Below are 18,411 nucleotides of genomic sequence, written 5' to 3'. Positions count from 1 at the left end.
TCTGGATTCCTCTCATTCCAAAATCATGGAAGTGGAGATGATACTGAAAGAGAAGACAAGGCACATTTGTAAAATTTCACTCATTCAATAGTATCTTATGATTGCATTTACTCCAGAGAAAACAAAAGTAAGTCTTTGTAAAACAGAAAATGGGATCCATGTGTTCCTTCTAATCTCATGAGACGATATCACTCACATACTTAAAAAATTAAAATAAAACATTATTCAACTGGTGAGTGAAACCTACGTTAATATTTTCTATATATTAGGAATAATGACCCATTTTTTGGCAGTAAGTGATCATGGGAGGCTATGATTTTCTTATCCTTGGGTGTTCAGGACTCAAATTTATGTGGCTAAAATAACTCAAGAACATATTAAAAGTCAAGCTTGTAAATTGTTCCCTTGCCAACTCTTTGTATATGTGTGTAGATATCTACACATTTTAATTGAATAGTAATTAAGGCAATATGTGATAAATATATAGAATGCTCTTGATTTCTAAGGCATATTGTCAGTGAGCCACTGGGTCTCTGTGGTATTTTGAAGACTGAGAAACTTGGATACAGAGTGACTAATTTTAATAATTAATTAAGACTTTAATACTGTGGTCAGAGCCTATCTTAATTTATACTTGTAAATTCATTTCAAAGTGAACTCATTAATTACTTGGAGATATTCAAACAAAAATTATAATCTAAATGTGTCATATGTTTTTAATCAATATATTTCAGCTTTTTCATGATTATTAAAGTACTTGCATATGACAAATAGTTATGATAGTAGAGACTGTAAGCAGAAGTTTGGCCATTTCCCATTTGATATATGCACATTGGAAAGAGGGAGTTAGGGATGAATTTTTATTGCTCATAGACTGTCTAAAAAAGTGCTTTAAAAACTGGCATCAAATACTTCTGACATATTGACAACTGATGTAATTTTTGGTGTAGTTATTTTTCATATTCAAATTCTGGACACAAATATAAAACATCAAGCAAAATTATAGCATAAATCACACTTGAAACAGCAGGCTATATAAAATGCTATACTTTCTCAAGTAGCCGATTTTACGAAAATTTCTTTTATGACCTTTCAAAGCAGAGAATTCCATAGCTCTGTAAAACAAAAATGAAGTTATAAAAGTGTTTGAAGGGTAGTTTGCCCCAAGCAAGGAAAATGTAGAAAATTAACAAAATACTGATGGAGGTATGAAGTGTGATAAAATGTATCACTTTGATTTCTTTGCCTTCTGCTGCCCTTTCCACACCAAGGACCAATTTTCCAGACTTCTGATCTCCATATAATTGTCAACTGAACAGTATAAGAACTCAAAAGTCTTATGGGCTGAAAGAGTCTTTATTTTGTTGAGAAACAACTTGGGACTCTCAGGCCTTTAATTTTTTCAAAACAGTATACGGAGCATGCAAGCTCATTTGGTATAAGTGGCCTTTGGTGTCACTGAGTTTCTGGACAATTTCCCCTTTGTAGCTTGTATGTACTCCTGCCATCTAACAAGTTTCCCTTAGGGGAGCCCTGACTCATGGACTCTCATTTTAGCTACAGAGAATTGTCTATTCCAATTCAAACAATCATCCACATTTTAGGATTTATTAGGCTTAATAAATAATGGATTAATGTTTAAGAAGGAGGGTCACATTTTAAAAATGTGAACATAGTTCTTCAAAAATAAGCAATGAACTACTGATACATGCAGCAACATGAATGAATCAGGACCAGATACAAAAGTATGCTTATGTCTGATTCCACTTACATGGTGTTCTGGAAAAGCAAGCTATGAGAATGGAAGTCAGATCAGTGGTGCCAGGAGCAGGGTTGGGAGGAGAAGGTTGAATTCACAAGTGGAGGCACTTTTGGGTATGAAAAAAATGTCCTCTAGGTGGTGATGGTAGTTATACAACTGTATACCTTTGTCATACTTAAAGATTTGTACATCTAAAATGGTAAATTTTACTGTCTAAAATATACCTTAATAAACGGTTATCTTTTTTTTAATGGTGAGAACAATTAAGACCTACTCTTTTGCCCAGCTTGCAGAATTTTTTGATGCTATCTTCCTACTTAGTAAAATGAAATTATATTATAGTTCAATTATCATGAAGTACAGGGCCTAGACTGCTAGGATTTAGAAACCATTTTATAACTATTGTTTGCATTGTCTAAAAAGTCACTTAATCTCACTGAATCCCAGTGTAAAATGGGAATGATTATCTTGCTCATATTATTTCACTGGGTTATTGTTAGTCTCAAAGCACATGTACTCAAAGAGTATGTAAGCAGTTAGGTCTATATGAGCTAACATTATTTGTTAGATCATTTTATGGTTTTCATTTACAGGACTCTCCATAACTTCTAAATGTGACCATTGATTGTCTTAAGAGATAAGAAAATATTTTAAAATTTAAAATTGCAAACTTCTTAAAATATTACTTATTCTAAAATATAAAGATCCAGATTAAAATGAAAGTTCATATTTTAAGAAGTTAAGAAGAAAATATTCCTTATTATGCCTACCTGTAAAAAATTACATTTTTAATACAAATATTCAGATAGAGCTAACCTTTATTTAAAAGTTTGAATATAGATAGCATTTATAATTAAATTAATTGATTCATATATTTGTTTACTTGAAAAGCTGTTATGATAAAGACATTTTGAAAGATTCTCTAAGTGTTGTCATTTGCTTTAAAAAAATCAGTGATGGCGCTTAAGCTAAATAAATAATTATCATATAATTTCTTTGTACCACATCTCCTTAAGATAAAAGGCTATGAAATGAGAGTTCCAACCAGGACCTTGCCTTTTCTTGACTAGTATGTCATTTCTTGACTAGTTTAGTATGACTTGACTCAAGTTATTTAGCTTCTCTGAGCCTCAATATCCTTCCTTCATTTGTAAAACAGAGAAAATAATAGGACTAATTCCACAGTATTGATATGATGATTAAGTTGATGAGTCCATACAAAGTACTTACATAGTACTTGACCCATAATAAATACTTAACATGGGCTTCCCAGTGGCTCAAACAGTAAAGAATCTGACTGAGGTAGGAGACACAGGTTTGATCCCTGGGTCAGGAAAATCCCCTGGAGAAAGAAATGGCAACCCACCCCGATATTCTTGTTTGGGAAATCCCACGGACAGAGGAGCCTGGTGGGCTACAGCCCATAGGGTTGCAAAAGAGTCGGACACAACTTAGAGATGAAACAACAATAAATATAAATAATCAGACAATGGCCATAATCTTAAGGCGCTTTCAGTCTGACAGGGAAGTCAGACTTGTAAATATTGTGTGAGGTTAGGGAGGGCCCTGGGCTTCCCTGGTGGCTCAGATGGTAAAGGATCCGCCTGCAATGAGGGAGACCTGGGTTCAGTCCCTGGGTTGGGAAGATCCCTTGGTGGAGAGCATGGCAGCCTACTCCAGTGTTCTTGCCTGGAGCATCCCCATGGACAGAGGAGCCTGGCGGGCCGCCCATAGGGTTGCAAGCAGGCAGACATGACTGGGCGACTAAGCACAGCACAGCACAGGGAGGAACATAGAGAACACGCTGGTCACCTCTATGAAGGAAAAGGCTGATTTGTCGGGGGACCAACACTTGCGCTTTGCTGGCTCTATTATCCACTTAGTTGGCAGAAGTTTCCTCTTCAAATTCATACTTTAACTTCTCATAACTCATTACGGATTTTATTTCCAAAATATATTCTGAATTTTTCTGCTTCTATTTCCATCATTTCTCATTTGGACTAAAAGTGCTTCCTAACCTGTGTCCCCACTTCCATTCTTGTTTGCTATAATACATTTCTCACAAGCCATTCAGATTTTTAAAAAATCAGTAAATTAGAGAACATCATTCCTTTGTTTAAAACCCATCATTGGATTCTCATTGCATATAGAAAAAAATCTAAATTCTTACACATGACCTACGTTACAGTAGGTACACACAGTAGGTACTTTACAGTAAGGTACACAGATCTTATCTCCAACCTTACATCATATCAGGCTAGTCATAATAGTTTTCTTTTATTCTTTCACACTCAAAGCTTATTCCTATCTTTGGAAAGAGGAATTATAGCCTCCCAAAGATGTCCATGTCCTGGTGTCTAGAACCTGTGAATATGTTACTTTACATGTCAAAAATGATTTTGTGATATATGATTAAGGATATTGAGATGGGGAAATTGTTCTGGATTGTTCAGATAGAACCAACACAGTCATACATATTACTACAAGCAGAGAACCTTTCCTGGCAATGGTCAGAGAAAGAGGCGTAACCCCAAAAGTAGCTTCAGAGAGGCTCTGCATTGCTGGCTTGAAGATAAGAGGCATCAGAACGCAGGAGATCTCTGGAAGCTTGGAAAGGTAGAGAGATGGGTTCATCCTTAAATCCTCTGAAAAAGGGCATAGTCTTGTTGACACCTTGATTTTCGCTTAATGAGACCTAGGCTTCTGACCTATAGAACAATAAGATGATACATTTGTGTTCTTTTAAGCCACTAGGTTTGTGCTAATTTTTATGGCAGCCATAGAAAATTAATACATCATTCCAGGCCACTCCCACTTGCTGTCCCCTCTGCTTGGAATGCCATTTTCCTTAGTTCTCCAGGGATAGATCCTTTTCCAATTTTAGGTCTCAGATTCATTGTTACCTCCTAAAGGGGTTTACTCTTATGGCCTTATCTGTAGCATCCTTTCCACTCCTGACTCCTGAGCAACTCTAAACAACTCACTGTTTACTTCCTTCATGGCGTATCACTGTCCGGAATCACCTTGCTTACTCACTTATTTTTTGCCGTTTTAAGCTTTGTAGCATCAGAGACCCTGTCTGTGTTGTTCATAGCTCTACTGCAGATCTTGTTTGTGTTGTTCACACTGTATCCTTTGGCAAATAATATACAATCAACAAATAGCTGTTGAATGAGAAAATAAATTAAACCTGGGAGGTGGTTATTTCAGGCAAAAGTCAGAGCCTGAGTAAATCTGGAGTTGTGAAACTGCTTATGTTCCTGGGAAAATCTGTGTTTCCAATGGCTGAAGCCAAAAGAGGAAAGCGGAGGAAAATGGAGACCAAGAGCTAGGCATTTCTCTCCTCTTTTAGTATTATTTTAAATATCATGTTGCTACTTCATGTAATTATTTAGGAATTAACAAGTATAAACTAGAGACTCATAGATATAGAGAATGAACTAGTGTTTACCTGTGGGGAGAAGGAGGGAGGGGCTACACAGGAGTAGGGAATTAAGAGATACAAACTATGCGTAAAATAAGCTGCAAGGATATATTGTATGGCACGGGGAATATAGCCAATATTTTATAATAAGTTTAAATGGAGTATAATGTATAAAAATATTGAATTCCTCCGTTGTACACCTGAAACTAATATAATATTGTCAATAAGCTCCATTAAAAAAAATCCAAACGCATAACAAAGCTAACAAGACTCAGTGAACAATTGTGCGTGGGCTGAGTGGAGAAAGAAGAGTGTCCTCTGTGTCTCATCTTGGGACGAGGATAATTGTGGTAGTGTTAACTGGTATAAAAAACAATGGGAAATCATGGTTTGTCTCATTCTGGACTCTGAACTATATGGACTTGTCCAGAAGGAGATGTTCAGTGCAAGTACTTGGGGTCTGAAACTTGACTGGAAGTTATTAGAATGTAAACAGACACAAAGTCAAGGGATCTAATAATTCACAGATAAAGACAATGGGCAAGGAGAGAAAAACGCTGATAATACAGCACTAGAAAGCACAGTAACTTTTTGAGAGGGATTGGCAGAGGAAATTGGACCCCAAAAGCAGAGGATTAGAAATAGTATCTGGGGCCAGGAAGCCATGGGGAGGAAAAGTTTCAGAAAGAAAGAGGGAGTAGTCTGAATATCAGACATTACATGAGGAAAGAGGAAAAACCTTTGGATTGATCAACAAAGGAGTGAAAAGTGAAGGTGAAGTCACTCAGTCGTGCCTGACTCTTTGCGACCCCATGGACAGTAGCCTGCACCAAGCTCCTCCGTCCATAGAATTTTCGAGGCAAGAGTCCTGGAGTGGGTTGCCATTTCCTTCTCCAGGGAATCTTCCCAACCCAGGGATCAAACCCAGGTCTCCCGCATTGTAGACAGATGCTTTACCGTCTGAGCCGCCAGGGAAGTCCAACAAAGGGGTACAGGTGTCTTTTGCAGAGCTGGTAATGATATCCTGACGCACAGGTGAAGTATAACCGGGAGGCAACCAAGAGGGGAAAAAAAAAGATGGTAGAAGATGTGGAGTTAAAGGAAACTTTGGGTTTTTTGTTTCTCTTTTGAAGAAATTGAGGAAGACACATAGTAATGTCTTGAAGGACATGTAAAGAGAAGGGATAAAGAGAGCAGAGGGAGGGATTAAGCCTTAAGGTGCTGAGACATCTGAGCTTGGAAGTGTTGGTGGCAAGTAGATCAAGTGGCAGGGCCTTCCTGGTAGCTCAGCTGGTAAAGGATCCACTTGCAATACAGGAGACCCCAGTTTGATTCCTGGGTTGGGAAGATCCCCTGGAGAAAGGATAGGCTACCTACTCCAATATTCTTGGGCTTCCCTGGTAGCTTAGATGGTAAAGAATCTGCCTGCAATGCGGGAGATCTGGGTTCGATCCCTGGCTTGGGAAGATCTCCTGGAGGAGGGCATGGAAACCCACGTCAGTATTCTTGCCTGGAGAATCCCTATGGACAGAGGAACTTGGTGGGCTACAGTCCATGGGGTCGTGAAGAGTTGGACATAGCTGAGCAACTAAGCACAGCATAGCACAGATCAGGTGGCTCAGTGATAAAGAACATGCCTGCCAGGCAGGTGACGTGGATCTGATCCCTGAGCCAGGACGATCCCCTGGTGAAGGGAATGGCAACCCACTGGAGTATTCTTGCCTTGGAAATCCCATGGATAGAGGAGTCTTGCAGGCTATAGTCCGTGGGGTTACAAAAGTGTTGGACTTGGACTTAGTGACTAAATAGGAGCAGCGGATCTAAAATCTAGGAAGTGGTGAGAACGCTCGTTTTTAGAGTAATAGAATCCTGAATCTACCACTTATTAGCTTAGCAAACTTGAAAATTCTTTGAAGCATAATCCCCTCATATATGACTTGAGAAAAATAATAAATACCTTTCAGTGTTCCTGTGAAAAATTGGACTAGTAAAAATTCACCCACTTGGCACATATTATTATAATATGCACAATTCACTGGAATTGTGACAGATATCTGAGCTCTGCACTCAAGCACTGAGGCCTAGAATCAGTTCTTTGGGGACCAAGAAATGATCAAGTCTTCCTGAACTGAGCCACATCTATTAAACAGACACACCTGATCAACACCTGTATATGTTTCACTTTTTTCCAAATTTTAATGTAGACCCTAAAGCCAACCATAGAAGAAAATCCCAGGTCACAAACGTACAAAGATAAGAGAGAGTGCTAATTTATCTTAGTTCTCCTGAAAATATTTGTTTGGTCCCTATCATTTGGTATGATGGGAAGAGGAGACTGAAGCTGGAGGAAACCAGGAGAGGTTGCTTTGGACTTTTAATCACTTTTATAAAAACTGTGCTTACATTTAAATGGAAAATAGCTGTATTGTGATGCTGATGATATCTGTTTTACTAACAGATACTGAGATGCAAGCACTGAGTGTTCATGGACACTGATTCTGCTACAAGTCCTGTTACCATCTCTGTGCCCTCAGCACCTAAAATACTTTATGAGAATTGCAGCTTCTCCATAAATGTCCTTAGTCTCTGTGGCTCAGTAAAGATTCCACACAAGATGCTTGAAAATTGGGCCAACCCTTTGGTATTGTGGTATTGGTGTCTCAAGATGGTTTCAAAGTAGAATAGAAGTAGGAAGCACGTGGAGTAGTTAATTTTTTTCTCTGCATTTTCCACTTATTCTTTTTGAATATTTGGCAAAGTGTTTTTCAAGTTCTGGCCTCTCTCAGATATTCTAGTTAGAATTAGCAGAAGGGTGACTTTTTGATCCTTACTCAATACATTCATTTAAGTGGAAGCAGGGCCCTGTGTTAAATGTGGTGGGGCCAGAAACAATTGAAACGGGACAGGTCGAAGTGAAAAGTTAGACTGTGGGGTATAGCTGCATTCCATATATTCTTCCACAATACTTCTCCAGAGATTATAGCTCCAAAGGGAAAATGCAAAGTTTCTTGGATTTCTTCTACAAAAAAAAGTAAGGATAACGCATTAATTGCCTAATCTTACCCTATAATCTCTCCTTTCTCTGTATTTCTGCTGGGTCTAATGTATATGCTCTGACTTATGCTTCTTGCTTTACGTAAATCTTTTTTTTTTTTTTAGTGTCTACGTGTGTTCCTTGGAGACAGTGGGCATGTCTTTCACTTATTTGGTGTCATCCTCTCCTCCCAATGCTTAGCACAATGCAGGGTTCCTGGTCATTGCTGAGTAATTTTAAACCACTGACTCACCTGTGCTGTGTAGCACAGCCATTCTCATTCTTCGTGGACTCGAGATAGCAAATCTACTACATTATGTGGAACTCTCTGAGGTCATTAAGACCTTGGCAAGCACGAGCGTGGCACAAAAACTCCTGAACAGTGCTCTTGAATGACATGTACAACTGAACTACCGAATTCCCCGCAAAGCTAGTTTAGGGGTAGTCACACCACTGTAACTACTTTTAGGTAGTTCTTTGCAGCTTGAAACTTAGTTAATAATGTGTTACTCATTTTAATGTCACTAAACTCTGTCTTCTGATCAGAGCCAAGCTCTGTTCTCAAATGAGAAAATTGGAGTGCACAGAGATAAAGGGCTTAGTGTTTACAAAACGGGTGAGTGGCAGAGCTGATGTCTGAAGCAAGGCTTTCTGCATCCAAATACAGTGTCCTTCCCATCCCTCTACCCTGACAAAGTGGACTGCTTTTCTGCATAATAAAACTCTCTGGGACAAGAAGGAGATGCAGATGTGTTTCTCTAAATAAGAGAGACTGAGAGATAAGGAGATGATCTTAATCCCAAGTATGATGCATTTGTCTAAAATAATTTCTTCACCTGGACATTTAACGGTCCTGTTCCAGAATCTGGGAAAAGAAACAGAATGTAGCAAGGGGACAAGAATAAGTCTTTCTTAGTAAAAAAAGAAAGGGTTAAAATTTGACCCTTTGAAAGTTTAACGTGGACACCTTAAGGCTTAATTATCTAGATACCAAAAATTAGGCTGAAAGGCTGTCTTTCCTTGCTGATGTCTTTTCAGCTTATAGGGAAAAAGTGAAGGGGTGTGTGTCTGGGGGAAGGGTTAGGGAGGGAAGAAAAAGACTCTTCCCTTCTAACAGCCTTTCTTTAAAAAAAAAGAAAAGAAAAAGAAAGAGAAACAAACGTTTGCTTCTGTGATTTAGCCACATTTATGTTTAAAACATAAATGAAATAGGGACAGTTCAAGGCACAGGGGCTTGTGTTCTGATTTGGTTGTTTACCATCAATCAGACCGTTGCTTGGCAGACACTGGATGGTTATGAGCCTGAACAAGCTGAAAAGGGGCAGGAAAAGAAGTGGAGGCAGCATTCTTCCTATTTAAAGCTGCATCGCTTGAAAAAAGTTTTCGCAGACTGTGCTGGAGCTGGTGCTGAAAAAGGGGGTTTGCAGAGGCTGCCCTGGGGCTGGTGCTGAAAGAAGAGCCCGCAGCTGACTTCATGGTGCTACAATAACCTTAGAATATACTTTTAACTCCCAGGAGGACCCACATGTCTAATATTTAGACATGATGGCAAACTGGGTGGAAGCAAGACCTCTGCTCATTCTTACTGTTTTATTAGGGCAATTCGTCTCAATAAAAGCCCAGGAAGAAGACGAGGATGGTAAGTTTGCCGTTTGCTTTCCTTCTGGTTCTTATTGCACAGTTTGGGAAATGGGTGGAATCTTAAGCCTCAGGAAGAGCACCAAGAGGAGGTTCTGGTTTAAAGCTGAGAAGGGGGCTGACAGATTTGCACCTGGGAAACGGCTCGGAAGACAATCGGGGACATTTGTAAATCCGGAGCCTCTACCTCTGCCGTTCGAAGAGTACACTACTGAATTCTTTGGGGGAAAGCCTAGGATAAGTCCTTTTGCCTGAATGTGGAGAGTGGGAAGTTTAAAAGAAAAGGAGAGTGCTTGAAACGGAGGGCTAGAGACACTCTGAGAGGAGGTCTGTTCTGTGGGCTAGAGTTCTTAAAGCAAGGAAAAGTCGCGGCAGAAGCAGAGTAGGGTGGAGCCTTTTTTGTACTGAACTTCAGCTGCTTCATAAAATTCTTTGTTTAGAAAAACCTCTGTAGCCAGTCACAACTGATTTTTCTTTGTCTTTGGCTCCTTATTCTTTTCTCTTTATAGATTTTTGCATCTCTCCTAGTTTCATTTGTGATCTTACAATCACTTTTGCTTTCTGTGAGACAAGTCTTTCTTTCTCCATGGCAGAGGCTGATAGAAGCCAGATTTCTCATTTTCCCACCCTACTGACTTGACTATCAGGACAGTGGTGGTTCCCTGTTGGAGGCGGAAGGCAGGAAATCGGAATGTCTTATATAATTTATTTATCACAGAGTATTTGCATGGGCATTATTCATGAGACACAAGTTTCCTTTCTTCTCTTTTTTAAAAATGTAAGACAAATCTTGCCTGGTTACCAATTTTTTTCCTATGAAATTTGCATATGTTAGGGTTGCTTTCTATGGTATGGTTAAGCAAAAATGTGTGGCTGCTAGCAAATATAAGAAAATATTTAAATTGGTTTCACATTATTAAATCCTTACCCTCCAGGCCTGAAGTTTCAAATACAGACATGTACTCTTTCATAATAGGCTTTAAAGATTTTCATAACAATTTAACATCAAACTCAAGCTTTTAAAATTTAGCACACTGATTAAACTTTTCTGTTACACATATGTGTGTATATATATATTTAAAACCTGTTTCTGTGTATTTTTGCTCTATAAATGTTCATAAAATTAATCTAGAAACCCCGAGGTCTAAAAAACATTTAGAATGAAAATATGAATCTGGGATGAATACCCAAGAATCTGTCCAGACTCCCATAGAGGGGGCACTTTCTGAAATCTTGAAACTTTTATGTTACTTTTTGTATTTTAAAAAATGAGACAATTCATAGAAGATTAAACCTCTTGAGTTTCCTTGTAATGTTGTAAAAAGCATGTCTAGTTTGGAAGGGCTGGGGAGATAATAGAATAAGAAGTAGAAGTCAGGAAAGGGGAGGGAAAAATGCACAAAATTAGAAATATCTGAATATAAAAGAAGTCGACTCCCCTCCCCCACCAGAAAAACCAACAACTTTCATTCAAAATTTTACACAACTTTCCTTGTTACTACATTTTAAGATAAATAATTTCATTTATAAGGTATGAAAATAATTGAACATGTGAATAAATGAATGTTTCCTAAAGTATATGGAGTAGGCCAAATGTTAAAAGACTTTCTCAAATAGCTGTAATTACATTGTAGGTGTTTCTAAAAAATGAGCAGAGTTCAATTTACCTTAATACTAATTTATATAAATGTTAGAAATGTGATGCTTGGTGCAAAAAAGCCTCCTCCCCATATATCCAAATAGCATAGAACATGGAATTCCAAACATTTTACAGAAAAAAGGTAAATTGCTTGCATACATATTGTAAAAGAGTAAATTGCTCAGTTATGTTACTCAAGCTAAGAGAATATGTGTAATAAAAATTCAATAGCAAAAGTAAATAGTTAAGGTCTTAATTAAAGGTGATATAAAAAGAATTCCATAATCCAGGATATTCAGAACTACATAACTTGAATTTACCATGCATATTTTAGTTTAAGTTACATTGTGTGAATACTTGGCAATACTTTATTTTTCCTGTTCAGGCTTGTCACAAACTTAAATAGAAGAATCAGAATTTTGAAACTCCATGTGATTTTAAGTTTGGAGAAGAGTAAGGTAAATGTTTTAAACTAAGAAGTTTCTAAGGCACAAATGCAAAACAGTATGTTTTTCAAATTTTAGCTCTAAGTCATATAATGTGGTGCTGACTTTGTGTACAAATATGTCCTCTTTGAAATGTAGAGACTTATTATCATATGTAAGTACATACTAAGTTTTTTTTTCTTTTCAGGACTTCAAAGTATATTTTTCTTCTGTTTGACTGATTATTTTTACTGGAAATTTAAAATTTATATTTTACATAAATTACATACATAATGTCTTATAGAAATACTTATGAATGATGAGATAAAAGAAAACAAATAAAGCTTTAGGCCTGTTAGGCCAAAATTGTTACTACTTCTCACTAAATTTTAAGAACTGAGTTGATTTTTTAAATTCATAAAAGTGAGAAAGTTTGAGAGTTGGACTAAGTTTAGTTGGGACTATTAAGTAAAATTAAGTAAACAAATGAGTTAAGATAACAAAAATCAGCTTTTCATGAGTTTGTGTGTGTGTGGAAGTGTGTTGGTTTTGGGGGAGCTGCTTGAAGAGATTTTCCCATTTGTTTTTTGTAGGAGAAAATACTAGTGCATTTATACTAATTTTTATATTCCTGAATAAAGGTCTAATACCTAGGTCTAATACCTAATAAAGATCTAATATCTAATACTTAAATACATTCTTGTTATTAGCAGTGGACATACTTAATCTTGGAAAACAATCTTTGGTATGAATCGTTGATTTCAACAACAGAGAAGCAGTGGAGAGAAGGAAAGCTACAGAAGCATACTGTTTTATTTCCAGACTATAAATGTCAGTGCTTCTCAGAGGTCATGAAGGTGACATCAACAAGTGAAGCAAGAGAGTGTATATCAACAGGTGATGGTAGGGCTGTGGAGCTGAAGATGCATTCCCACTTGAAGCCATTCATATCTAATGTGTTCAGAAAGTATTACCTAAGCCAAATACAGTATATTTTGAATGTCAAGTGTGGCTCATGGACCATAAATATGCAACCCTCTTATTTGTAGCCCTATACTAGTATCATGGACCCAAGCTAACTTCTGATTACTAAGAGATGAGGAGCTCACAGAGGATGAGATGTTTGGATGGCATCACTGGCTTGATGGACATGAGTTTGAGCAAGCTCTGGGAGTTGGTGATGGACAGGGAAATCTGGAGTGCTGCAGTCCATGGGGTCACAAAGAATCGGACACCACTGAGAGACTGAACTGAATTGAGGGGCTCACAGTTCTTTCTATAGCGTGTGTGCTTAGTCGCTCGGTCACGTCCAACTCTTTGCGACCCCATGGACTGTAGCCTGCCAGGCTCCTCTGTCCATGGGGATTCTCTAGGCAAGAATACTGGAGTGAGTTGTCATACCTTCTTCAAGGGGATCTTCCCAACCCAAGGATCTAACTCAGGCCTCCTGCATTGAAGGCTGATTCTTTACCGTCTGAGCCAACAGGGAAGCCCTTTCTATAGCATGGCCTCCTGCATTTTTATTATATTATGTCTGGCATTTATCTCATCATTCAAATACAAATAATAAGAAACAATGCTTAATACTCAGCAGTACTTGGATGGGATCATTTTAAAGGCAGTAGAGAATGCAAATATATAGGTTAAGATACTTGTTCACTCATAAATTACAAAAACCTTTTACTGTTGAAGTGGATACTTTGGATCATACTCACGTAGGATATGCACACTTTTCTTTTACAGTGAATGTTTTAAGCCAGGGCCACCTGCATATAGGAGAGTGTAGTAGTTTAAACAACAAAAAAGTGTTTTTTTCTTATTTTATAAGCTTCTAGTTTAGTAGGGAAAGGTTGGTTTACCAACTCTACAGAATCATCAGGGATTCAGTTTTTTCTAGCTCTCTTATATTCTTAGGGTACAGTTCTTGATGTTCTAAATTCCTAGACAGCTACTGGAATCCCAGCCATTATATTTACTTTCCCGGCTTCTAGATAGAGAATAGGAGATAAAGGCTGTGATTCTTTTTTAATGGAGATTATTAAGTCATCATATCATTTCTACTTACTTGTAAGTCATGTGGTCACACAAAGCTACAAGGGCTGCTGGGAAACGTAGTCTTAGCTGGGTAACACTGACAATGTACTCTGTTGAATAGAGTTATGGAGGATATAAAAGAGAGAATAGCTATTAGGAGGCAACTGTAATCCTGGCCACAGTGGGCATAATTGTCAACCACTTTCAGTGGAATAGATCTGGTTTCAATGGACAGAATACAGTTGAGTAACCAGACTTACCCTGGTTATTGTTCATTCCTAGGTAGAATACAAAGCCAAGAACACCGGATGGCACTTAAACATTATGTTTTTATTCTTTACAACTCTTTCCTTTGTCTCTTCGAATGAACTTTACTCTTATAAAAATTAGAATAAGGCTCTATTTTGGAGAGTATCTCTCTATATATGTGATTGGTAGATTGATAGGTACAGTCAATTTTTTCTGTTGACAAATGCAGGGCGGACTTTGATCATGACTCTTTAGGTTAGTTGGTAAGCAGTCCGCACAGATCAGTACTGAGCTGATTGCATTAAAAAAACACCTGACGAGCTTGTTGCCAGTATAGATTTTAGGCTCCTCTTGTTCCCAAATATCCTGATTTGGTGGTTGTGGATGGGATTTGGGAAGCTTTCTAGGTGATGGATTCATATTGGTGAACCACTGTGTTAAGTCTCTGCCTAGACTCTTGATCTTGATGTGGCATCAGCTGGCTTCCTCTTCTAAGGCTACACACTGTGACTTTGCTAATAACTTGCTATTCTAGTCATTCCTTTCACTTATAAGCCTGCTTATTGAAAATTTATAGATAAGACATTGTGAATTCACAATCATTTCTGGAAAAAAATAATCAAGACCCAAATCCTCCTTATGGCAAGTTAGGTGAATCATTCTACTATACAAAGGCCACACTATTAAAATGTATTTCCAGGTGACTATGTAGTCTTTTTTTTCTTTCTTTCACTTCCTGCTCTTTACACTGTTATCATATCCCCGAAGGCCAAAGACTCATCACGTTGATCATTCTAGAAGTGCGCATAATACCATATGTTAAGTAAAAACATCAAGAGGAAGTTTTGTTTTGAGAGGAGGAGACTTAGAGATTAAAGTTATGTTAGTCTATTTTTTTTCTTTTTTTAATCAAATAGTTTGTTCCTACTTGAAGGAGAATTCATGTATCATGTCTTAGTCTTACATGGCAATTTAAAAAATATTTAAAATTGGATCAGTCACTTTTTGACTGATGTTTTGTGTTCTGAGATTACAACATTGAAAAGGTTAGATTTATATATGAGAGACATAGTAATAGTAGGAAAAAAGACTCAAGTTATTAATTATTAATTGACCTACTATGTACATTTTGGCAAGTTGAACGAGTGTATATAAGACAGTGGAATTGCTAGGAATATATTGACAATTCAGTTTTCCCCTACATTTCTTTTCCTGTAAATTTCATGTGGCTTTTTCTAACTTTTATTTTCTGCTGAAGTGCTATTACACACACAGAATATCTATTCTTGGCATTTGTGTGAGAAGTAATCTATACAGTGGAAAATGTTTCTTTGAAGTTGTGACTGCATTGGTGGCTTTAGTGTTTTTACTTTGTTTTATGGGTAGGTTTAAAACTAAACTCTTCAACAGAAATCATGATGGTTCCATATTATGCTGAGTATTTTTCCTAAGGACGGTGTATCAGGGACATGCCGCCAGCACAAGAATTCCCTTACCCACTTGTTGTCTTCTACAGAGAAGTAACATTAACACTGTTAAAAAGTTAGCGTCGATAAATTAATGAATGTTGTCTCTATAGCTTTCTGGTATAATTTTCAAACTCAAAAATGTTTGTGTGCTTTAAAAAGGTTTTTTTTTTTTTTTTTTAATGTACATCTGGGAAGGAGGAAAGACAATCTCACAGTCGGTTTTCTTTCCTTTTTCTTTCTGGGTGTCTATTCAATCAGAATTATAAGTTCAGTTTAAAGATGACACTGTTGCTTGCAACCTAAGCATCACAGCCCTGTTGTAGTCTACATACTTTAGTAAGTAAAGTAAGCCACGGTCTTGCCATCACTGGGAGGACACCTGGATTCTGATCCATCCCTGCTATTTAGTTCGGCAACCTTTAGACTCCTTGTTTTCTTTTGAGGGCAGGAGGAGAAGAGAGCGACAGACAATGAGGTGGTTTGGTGACATCACCGAATCAATGGACATGAGTTTGAGCAAACTCCAGGGAACCCTGCCATGCTGCAGTCCATGGGGGTCACAGAGTCAGACACGACCTAGTGAGTGAGCAACAACAAGCCTTACCAAACCTGTGGGTCCTCATCTGAATTTGAAGAAATTAAACACACCCCTGTCAATCTGATGGAACTCTTAAGAGGGTCATTTGGGAAATTTACCTGAAGGCAATTTTGGAGCACTTACATGAGACTCACAAAGTGATATTTTGGTCTGATCTCAGTCATCACAGCTATAAATCTTGGTGGCATAAATTCTACTTTTACCAAATCTTTGAATTCGTTTTGAAGAAACTTCCGGATTTGTCCTCCTTCTGTATTTTGTTTGTTCTCCACCTCCTGGGGCAAGTTGCTCTGTTAATCATGCTCTCTTTTCCATAACTTCAACAGCTTCCTTCCTATGAGCTCTTTCCCCTTAGCCTGTAAACAAGCTCAGCTCTTTCCCAGGGCCTGCGTCCGGCTTTCACCCTTTATTCTTAGCCTAGCTGCTTTAAAGGAGCAGAGCGGTTTTCTGTCTGACTGCGTGCCCTCGCTCATCCCATGCACCCTCGCTTTTGCTCCCCCTATTCCTCTTAAGCTTGCCCAGTAATGTGTGACGCTCCAGTGGACTCCTTTCACCTACCGTTAACGACCCCAGCTTTCTTGAAAGGCTGTGCTCTGAAGGTTCTCGCTTTACCTTCCTGACTTTTCCTTCTCAGTTTCATGGGCTCCTTCTCTCTCTTTCTTTTTTATCCCTTAGCACTTTGTTTCCTCATCGAATTTAGTCCACTGGTTCCATCTATTCTCTTCCTAGATTATCTAGGAATCTTACTCCCAGGGTTTTGCGTAACAACTAATTGCTGATCATTTTCAAATCTCTCTCTTCAACCCTGACCTTCCATATGAACATATTCCTTCGGAATCCCCAATTTCCCACTGGCTGGTCCATAACCACTTCAAGTTCCGTGTACCCAAAACTCAACATGTTATCTTTCCTTCCAGATAGGATCATCTTTCTCATGTATTCTTTATGTCAGTTAATGGCAACATCATCCTATTCGGTTATTCAAGCAAAATTCTGATCAGTTACTAAATTCTGCCATTGTACCTGCTAAATATTTCTCAAATATACCTCCTCTCCATCTCTACTACAAATACCCCAGTTTAAGCTCTCATGGATTACTGCTTTTTACTGCAATCGCATGTAAGTTTGTCTCTTTGCCTCCCATGTGGCTACTTCCCATCTGTACCTATTGGCACCACCTCTGTTGCTATTGTGTTATAAAACTAAACTGTGATCACTTCATTACTTTCCTTAAAACCTTCCATTGACTCCCATAACTTGAAGAAGCTCCTAAGCAAAGCATACAAGACCTTTCATGATCTGTCTCATTTCTAGAATTTTAGTCCAGTGGCTATCATTCTTTGCCTCAAAATAAGGAATTGCCTGTAGTTCTCACCTCCCATGACATACATGCACACACACTTTTCCTTAGTTTACTTCCCAGGTTCCACTGCATGTCATAAAATTATTTTATGTATTAGGTATATGATTGCTATTCCTTGCACATAGGCCAAGTGAATATTATTTTTTTTTAATCTAAAAAAAACTCTCCCCCTATTTATTCATTCAAATATGAGTGAACCAATTTCAGATTTAGATTTTTCAAGTTATATTTGCATATTCTTGAGTAATTTTCTTAAGAGCTCTATGTTTTAGTTTTCTCATATATAAAATTAGAATAGTAATATTCACCTTCAATAATTATTTTGAAGACTATCATGTATTAAACCACCTACATAGTAGTATGGTTCCTGACATAAAGTAGGAGCTCATCAAATGATTATTGATACTATTATCCAGCATAATTATCCAGTTGATATTATTATTCAACTATTTAATAATATAACAATAATGATAAATGCTTATTGGGTAATTATCAACCAAAATGTTAGATGTTACAGAAAAAATAAAGAAACAACTTTTCTCTCAAAGAGATTAAAATTATTGTAAAACTTAAAATGCAAATGGTATCTACTACAGTCACTTAGGCAATGAATCAGTATTTTTATCTAATATCTAAATAGGCTATATTTTAAGCTTACTTATACATTTTGCCCTTCAAATAGAAGAGCTTTACTGTAGTGTCTTCTTGCGTAGGTTTACTATGGGAAAAAAAAGAAACAAAAACCTCTTTCCATTAAATACTTTCTAGAGGCCATG

At 37.6% G+C, this 18,411-nt stretch overlaps 1 protein-coding gene across 1 annotated transcript in view; it reads left to right on the top strand.

Moving 5' to 3' along the window:
- The window catches only part of COL5A2 (collagen type V alpha 2 chain), a 148,504-nt gene continuing 139,460 nt past the window's right edge, over positions 9,368-18,411 (top strand). The window contains exon 1 of the mRNA XM_005675868.3: positions 9,368-9,859. Within this exon, the coding sequence (XP_005675925.2) occupies positions 9,763-9,859 (97 nt within the window). The 5' untranslated portion in view covers positions 9,368-9,762. The remainder of the gene's footprint in view (positions 9,860-18,411) is intronic.

This window comes from Capra hircus, chromosome 2 (genome assembly GCF_001704415.2).
Source record: "Capra hircus breed San Clemente chromosome 2, ASM170441v1, whole genome shotgun sequence".
NCBI lineage: Eukaryota > Metazoa > Chordata > Mammalia > Artiodactyla > Bovidae > Capra > Capra hircus.
This window is presented reverse-complemented; position numbering and strand designations above follow the sequence as displayed.